The sequence below is a fragment of the Triticum dicoccoides genome, chromosome 1A (genome assembly GCF_002162155.2).
Source record: "Triticum dicoccoides isolate Atlit2015 ecotype Zavitan chromosome 1A, WEW_v2.0, whole genome shotgun sequence".
Taxonomy (NCBI): Eukaryota; Viridiplantae; Streptophyta; class Magnoliopsida; order Poales; family Poaceae; genus Triticum; species Triticum dicoccoides.
In genome coordinates, this window is record NC_041380.1 from 563037471 (window position 1) to 563046247 (window position 8777).

The 8777-nt window shown below is 44.1% G+C and overlaps 1 protein-coding gene across 1 annotated transcript; it reads left to right on the forward strand.

Annotated features, from left to right (window-relative positions):
* Positions 1-526, forward strand: LOC119332725. Its single transcript, XM_037605906.1, has one exon. It carries the CDS (start codon positions 76-78, stop codon positions 316-318), a length of 243 nt encoding a protein of 80 aa, XP_037461803.1. The 5' UTR covers positions 1-75; the 3' UTR covers positions 319-526.
* The last annotated feature ends 8251 nt before the right edge of the window (positions 527-8777 follow it).

An 8777-nucleotide genomic window follows, 5' to 3' on the forward strand; every position in this document is an offset into this window, starting at 1 on the left:
ATTAATCACAGCAGAGCGGTGCTTAATCGTATCAACCTTGACCTCCCGTTCGCATCATATCATCAAGGTCGACCAATGGCGTTTCTGGGAGGATCATTGCGCGTGACGAAGAGCATTAGCAGCCGGAAGATGATGGAGGGGAAGAGCCAAGGCGGGTTAGGGTCGTGGCGGCAGGCGCCAGCAGCCATGAGGCAGCTCTTCTGGAGGGTGAGACGCGTCGTGCTGCGCCCGAAGCGCCGCACCGTGAGTTTCGGGTACGACCTCAAGAGCTACTCCCAGAACTTTGACGATGGCCTCGTCCCTGCCCACCGCCTCTAGTGACAAACACTCGTAGGGTCCTCTTCTTCTTCTTAATTTTACTTGCCGCCCGGCCGGACCATGGCTCGAGGCCGGAGTGTTTGAAGACGTCATCACCTTGTACTGCACAGAGTTTGAAGTGTACTATAGTATTAGACATTACTGTTCGTGCACAAGTTTCTTAGTGTTGAAAGTCTGAGACTACCAATGAAATGACAGTGTATCTACACTAATGTGCTTCCTTCTATGTAGTTTACAAGCCGTCACTTGCGACATTGGAATGGGATTTTAACTATTTCTGTTTATGTTGGGAGCGCTAGAGTATACTCTCTGACCGGGGCTTGTCTCGCTATATATAGCTATCATTTTATTCACGAGATGAAACCAATGTAGTATAACTAAGTTGTTTGATATATATGCGTCAATATTTGGAGTCAAGTGGATTTTCAATGTTAATTTTCAGGAGGCATGATTCGGAACCACCCTTATAAAAGTTTATGATTTTGTAGGTAGATCAGCAGTGAGATTAAAATTTATCCGTTTGATTAAGAAACATTATAATGTATTCCACGTGATCAGAATGTTCAGGCCCCTTGAAACTCACATTTGTCAATAATTGATCGTTTTAGGTCGAGATCCTTATTAGAAGCATTGGCGTGCGTTGTTGCACTGTTTAATTACAACATCAAAGTTATGCTTGCCGTTACTTGCCACGAAGGATTGGGATTTAAACTATTTATGTTTATGTTGCGCGTGCTAGAATTCACTCTCGCACCAGGGCTTCTCTCGCTCTCATGTTTGATATGGATCCATATTGGGAGTGAAATAAATTTCGATGTCAATTTTCAGGAAGCATGATTTGGACCCCCCCCCCCTCTAATAGCTTACGAGTGTATGTAGATCGGGGGTGAGATTAACATGTACCCTTTTGATTAAGAAACATTGTAATGTATTCCATGTGATCAGAATGTTCAGGCCCCTAGAAACTCCCATTTGGTAGATAATTGATCGTTTAGGCCGAGATCCATCCTTACTAGAAGCATCAGCATGCGTGTTGCAACGTCAAAGTTATGCTCGCCTTAGGGCACAAAGAGATTTAGCAAATAGCTTGGAAATTCCGATTAAACTAAGATATACTATTCTTCGAAATAAACTCTGGCATATTCTACAAGTTATTATTACGAAAAAGGGTTCCCCCGCTGTATATTATAAAGCACAACCACAACATCAAGCATCCGATACAAACGCACGCCACCCAGACCCAAGGCAAGATACACGAATGCCGGGCACCGACACACAACCTCAACGACACAAAGCATCTACAAGATGAGCACAAAAGGATCCGCTAAGAGCCGACGGAGACCACCACCAAGGAGCGATCGTCCGGGAGGAAGTGCGACACACACGCCGGACTGAGGACTCCAAGACGGTGCCTCCAGGAAGGGCACGAGCAAGAATGTCGCCACCGTCTGATCCGAAGATCAAGTTTTCACCCGGAGTAAGATGGAGGAAGAAGAAGCACCACGACGGAGCCTGCAAGGAGGAACACGACGTCCACGGACGCCATCGCCGTCGACCAGAATGGGACTGGGTAGGTGATGTACCCCGGTGCTTCAGCTCCCCAGCCACCACCCTAGTCCGCCAACACCCTTTCATTTCCTATACGAACCATGGGACCAACATTACAAAAGCTAGAACAGGTATCTCTACTATAAAGGAGAGTTGTAGATTGTGCATTGTACATTTGTCTTTCTTTTAGTTGTGTGAAATAAGATAAATTATTTTTTGAGCTACGTGAAATCAGTACTTTGAATTAAGTGAAATCAATGTAACACAAAGTAGTGAAATATATTTTTTCTTTGAATGAGTGAAATGTGTTGTTTAAAATGAGTGAAATCGGTCTATCTGATAATGAGTGAAATTATTATTTTTGAATTTAGTGATATAATTCTTTTCAAATGAGTGAAATAAGTGTTTTTAAATGCGTGACATATTTTTTAAAAAGAGTGAAATGTGTAGTTTTATATTAGTGAAATCGGTCTTTTTAAAAATGAGTGAAATTATTTTTGATGAATTAAATGAAATAAATTTTTTGAAATGAGTGAAATCTATGCTTTTGAACTGAAATCTGTGTTCTGAATATTTCCACACTCACAATTTTCAATTAATGAATGAGATCTATTTTCAAGAAAGGAGTGAAATATATTTTATGAACTTTTAAAATATATTCAAATATTATCTTGTTTTAAAGTTCCCGTTGCCTGTAAAAAGATTTTAGAATAACTTTTTATTCAAAAGATATCAATGAATTTGTATCTCAATAGAAAAACTAAAGGCTAGTTTTTCAATGGGTGGAGAGATAATCTGTGTGCATGTAGCACTCCGTCCTACTCTACTTTTATCAGGCAAAAAAACTACCATCAAGGACACATTCGGAGTGTATCACAATGTATTCCTGCAGCAAAATATTTGGTACCTTTATACTGCAAGTCATCACAGCAATCTTGGTGCGGTAACAAAGGGCAACAGATGTGACGGTAGGTACCAGTGCCGTTAGAATTTCTGCTATCTATGTTGATTGCTAGGTCTGTACAAAAGTTGTAAGTGCTAAGTCCGTATAAAAGTAGAAAGTGCTTACTGCTGCTAGGCCAGCTTAACAGAACAATGGATATATGGGCCACGACCATCGTGCGTGTAAAGCGTCACAATGCAGCCATCGTCTTTCTTTTTCTCCTCCCTTTGTTTCTTTTCTAATGAAGATTTGTCCCAAAGAACTATATCTTCATGATCGGATATATGGGTCGTCACTAACCAAGCCCACATGGTTCCGACGTAGCTTTATTAACACATAAAGAGTATTGCTCACGTGCCAATCTTTCTGGTAATGTGGACGGCCAAATTAAAGTCGGGCGATGCGATGCGATGCAATGCTTCTTCTCTTGGGGCCTTTTGATACAACATTATTTAGACTAAAAGGAAAAGCACTGGTCATGGTATGCCAAGCACCAACACTTGTTCGATGGATGCCTCAAGCGAATTTACTTTTCTGTATGCAACTGCCTGTGTCAACACGGCACAAGGCCCACCAACTCTCTCGCTCCTTTTATGGGAGAGAGAAGTCATCGCCACGCTGATGCCGCGTCGGCCTTTGATTGTAGGGCGTGTAGTGTAGGGTGGCAACGGCAAAAGATGTCTCAAATGTGATTTTGCCATGGGCTAATCGTTGTGTAAAGTAGATTGTTCTCGTCAGCTGTGAGTGCGCGCGGTGGTGGTGGTCCCGGCCGTTGTCGACGGCGTCGATCGGAGCCCCGTCCATATGGTCGGCGAGCTTATAAAACGGCTTCTGAGGAGCCCCATTTTTGCAAACGGTGCATCCATCTGACCATCTCATGAAAGAAGAGCAGCAGAGCCGTGTTTAATCAACCGTGAGCTCCCGTCCGCATCATCTCATCAAGGTCGACTGATGGCGTTTCTGGGAGGATCACTGCAAGTTGACAGCCGGAAGATGATGGAGGAGAAGAGGCGGAGCCACGGCGGGTCGTGGCGGCAGGCGCCGGCGCCCGTGAGGCAGCTGTTCTGGAGGGTGAGGCGCGCCATGCTACGGCCGAAGCGCCGCGCCGTGAGTTTCGGGTACGACCTCAAGAGCTACTCCCAGAACTTCGACGACGGTCTCGTCCCTGCCCAGCGCCTCTAGCTAGCGACACCAGCAGGGTCCTTCTTCTTTTTGTTCTCAATTTTACTTGCCGCCCGGCCGGACCAAGGCTCGAGGCTGGACCTTGTGATTTGCTCCTCCTCTAGCTCAGCTACCAGTGCGCGGTGCGCCAGTATTAGACAGTACTGTTCGTACACAAGTTGCTTAGTGTTGGAAGTCTGAAAGTACCAATGAAATGACACAGTGTATCTAATGTGCTTCCTTCTATCTAGTCTGCAAGCCGTCACTTGCCACAATGGAATGGGATTTAAACTACTGTATTTCTGTTTATGTCCCACGCGCTGGATACACTCTCGCACTGGGGCTTCTCTCGCTGTCGTTGTCATTTTATTCTCGAGATGAAACCAGTGTAGTATTACTAATCTGTTTGATATGCGTGCATATTGGGACTTGGGAGTGAAGTGGATTTTCGATGTCAATTTTCAGGAGGCATGTTTGGGAACCCCTTTTATAAAAGTTTACGATTTTGTATGTAGATCAGTGGTGAGACTAAAACTTATCCTTTCGATTAAGAAATATTATAATGTATTCCACGTGATCAGAATGTTCAGGCCCCTTGAAACTCCCATTTGGCAGATAATTGATCATTTAGGCCAAGATCCATCCTTACAAGAAGCATCAGCGTGCGTTGTTGTGCCGTGGAATTACAACACCAAGAGATTTAGCAAACAGCTGGGAAATTCCGATTAAACCAAGATATATTATTCTCCAAAAGAAAAGTCTGACATATTCTATAAGTTATTTGCTTGATTATTAAATTTATTGTTGCTCAATGTATTCAATGGCAGAAACAACAACCTTTAGCACATACAACCATACTTCACGCATACAAAGCAGTCTTGGTCCTTGTTGTTTCCCAAGCTGAACAAAAGCCATTTCGACATGCCAATGATGTCTAAGATAAATAGAGCAAGATGCCTAACTAAAGCTACATACAGGATATAGAACTCATGTGATGACCCTGACTAACTACCAAAGCACTAGCTCACCACCGTTACTCTCTCATATCAGTCCATATGAATTTACTAAAACATCGCCCAAAAATATACAGCTCACTATATTTTTGCATATAGACCATAAAGGGTGCAAATAGTTCTCAAACAACAACATTGCCACTAGCGGGTTGTCATCACTTGCCCCTCCAACTTTTCAGTTGGCCTCCATTTTTTTCCTCGGGCAGTTTTAGTAGAAGTAAGCAGAAAACCACCTGAAGGCAAGCAGCTCATCCACTCCAACCAAGACAAACAGGAGCAGTCGTAAGAGAGCCACTTAATGGCGATGAAGATGAGCTTAGAAATGCACACCAAAACGACATGATGATATCTAACTTGTATAAGCAGTATCAGAGACATCTCATCACAAAAACCTTGAGAAAAATGTACTAAAACCTTTCATTTCCTATACGAACCATGGGACCAACATTACCAAAGCTAGAACATGCATCTCTACTATAAAAGGGAGTTGGGGATTGTACATTGTAGATTCATATCTTTCTTACAGTTGTGTGAAATAAGTGATATCGATTCTTTCAAATAAGTGAAATTATTTTTTTAGTTGTGTGAAATGAGTACTTTGAATTAAGTGAAGTCAATGATTCATAAACTAATGAAATCTATTCTCTTTGAAATGAGTGAAATATGTTGTTTAAAACGAGTGAAACTATTGTTTTTGAATTGAATGAGATAAGTCTTTTGAAATGAGTGAAACCCGTATTTTAAATGAGTGAAACACGTAGTTTTGTACTAGTGAAATCGGTCTATTTGAGAATGAGTGAAAATATGGTTGTTGAATTAAATATAATAATTCTTTTGAAATGAGTGAAATCTATGTTTTTCAAATGAAATCAGTGTCATGAATATTTCCACACTCTCAATTTTAAATTAATAAATGAAATCTATTTCTAAGAAAGGAGTGAAATATGTTTCATGAATTTTTTGAAATAATTTACAATATATTAAACTTAGATCTTGTTTTAGCGATCTCGTCGCCCGGAATTCAAATATGTAAAAAAAAGATAATTTTTTATTCAAAAGATACAAGTAAATTAGTATCTCACAAGAAAAATGAAAAGCTAGTTTTTGCCGAAAATGGTTTCCCCTCGCTTTGTATTTCAAAGCAACCAACACCGAGACAAAGATCGCTGTGGCAAGCAGCACAACAAGACAAAAGAAAAAGAAGAAGAAACAAATGTCAACCACGGCAGCTCGGCAAAGCACGAATGACCCGCCACCGCGCCGCCCCCCGGATACAAACCACCACAGGCCGAGGCTCCGAACCACCGCGTACCAAGCATCACCTCTAAGAAGGGATGCGACACCGACGACGCTGCTGCCCGTACGAGTCCTAGGGTTTCCCCCGACATGCAGAGGGAGGTGGGGGATGGATACCACCGACACCCTCCTGGAAGGAATTGTGGCATCCACAGGTGTCACTGCATCGGGGTCGAAGCTGGCAGGGATTTCTCCCGCACTCCAAACCAAACCGCCCAACCGGACGGAGCCGACCCGCCAAACCGTCGCCCATCACCATGTGTCAACGCAGTTGCGCCGCCACCAACGCCGCCTCACTACGAACACCACCACGAGGCCAAGAGGACCATAGAGAAGTGCACCACGATGGGAGCAGCAACCCCGAAGTCAAGCGGGAGGGAACCACCTCCACCGTCGCCGTGCGGGAGGCCCGTGCCTCCGGCACCGTTGCGGTCGCCGTCTGGACGCAGCAGCGGGGCATGCCGGGCCACCCCTGGCCCAGCCAGTCCTGAAGCGAGCCCGTTAAGCCCCGCTGGCCACAATGTAGCAGGCCAGCGTCGGCGCCGCCAACACCCAACCGCTCGTCGCGTCTCCCCCGCCTCCCGGAAGCCACGCCAGCCACGATGTAGCAGGCCGGCGTCGGCGCCGATAGCACCCAGCCGCTCGTCGCGTCTCCCCCGCCTTCCGGAAGCCACGCCGGAGACCATCCCTGCCGCCGGCCTGCCCAAGCCCAAATGGGGCCCGAAGGGGCCGAATCTGGGACGAGCGGGCAACGCCAGATCACGCTGCCGCGCCACCCAGCTACTCGCCTGCGTCGCGCCACGAAACCCCGCAGCCACGCCATACCACCGCCGCCTAAGTGCACCCCCCGGTGCAGCTCCGCCCGCGCCGAAGAGCGACCGAGACATCCACGTGATCAGAATGTTCAGGCCCCTCGAAACTCCCATTTGGTAGATAATTGATCGTTTAGGCAGATATCCATCCTTACTAGAAGCATCAGCGTGTATTGTTGCTTCAATGAATTACAACGTCAAAGTTATGCTCGCCTCACTGCACCAAGAGATTTTGCAAATAGCTTGGAAATTCTGACTCAACTAAGATATATTATTCTTCGAAAGAAAGTCTGACATATTCTACCAGTTATTTGCTAGATGGTTAAGTGGGGCATACACATGTAACTGGTATCTTGATTTGGCGTTGCTCAGTATATTCAACGTCTGAAGCAACAACCATTAGCACATACAACTATACTTCACGCATACAAGCTGTCTTGGTCCTCGTTGATTACCCAGCTGAACATAAACTATTTTGACATGCCATTGACGTCTAAGATTAATAGAGCAAGATGCCTAACTAAAGCTACAAACATAACTAGAACTCATGGGACAACTCTGACTAACTACCAAAGCACTGACTCACCACCGTTACTCTCATATCACTCCATCTGAATTTACCAAAACATCACCTGAAAATACACACCTCACTATATTTCTGCATATAGACCATAAAGGATTCAAATAGTTATGAAACGACAACATTGCCAACACAGCGGGTTGTCGCCATTTCTGTCTCCTCCAACTTTTCAGTTGACCTCCATTTCTTACCTCGAGCAGTTTTAGTAGAAGTGACTAGAAACCACCTAAAGGGAAGAAGCCCGTTCACTCCAATGAAGGTAAATAGGAGCACTCGTAGGAGAGCCACTTACCCAGTGGCAATGAAGATGAACTCTGAGATGCACACCAAGATGACATGATGATATCTTGCTTGTATAAGCAATATCAGAGACATCCTGTCATGGAAAATGAACTAAAACCTTTCATTCATATACAAACCATGGGACCAACATTACCAAAGCTAGAACATGCATCTCTATTATAAAGGGGAGTTGGAGATTGTACATTAATCACTACAACAAAAACATCACATATGGTCGCTTTCTCTGAGTCGCTTTTTTATTCGTCTCTACGTCCATGAATACTAGGGACCTAAAGACGCTTCTTAAGACGTTTTCATAGCGCGACAAACTTTTCATTGTAATTAGCCTTCAAATAATAGGTATTTAATTTTAATTAACTTAGAGACGATTTGTGAGACGTTTTATAGTGCAACTCTATTCTTAGAGACGATTTGTTAGACGTTTTAATGTGCGACTCTATTCTTCGAGACGATTTGTGAGATGTTTTAATGTGCCACTCTATTCTTTTCTTAGACTAAAGAAAAGAGATAAATACATGTGGAGTCTTACAATTTGCGCGTGACGGTCAATTTGGTGCATAAACATGCAAAATACGTGTTTCTGATGGTCTAACTTGTCTTTCCGTTCATACATGGTGCTTTCTATCGTATCAAGCTGTATCCCGTGCACGCGTGATGCGCCAACATAGCGGTGGCCCCCTCTCAGTGGTCGAGGCGGTGGGTACCTCGCGTGCACTGTTTTTTTCTTCAGAAAGCACTATTGCATTTTATTTATTTACGTAAAAAACTCTAAAATAAAATGAAGTATGCTGGAGGGGGAGGGG

Excerpts from the sequence above, each read along its gene's own strand:
- LOC119332725 (XM_037605906.1), top strand. The coding sequence starts at position 76 with ATGGCGTTTCTGGGAGGATCATTGCGCGTGACGAAGAGCATTAGCAGC.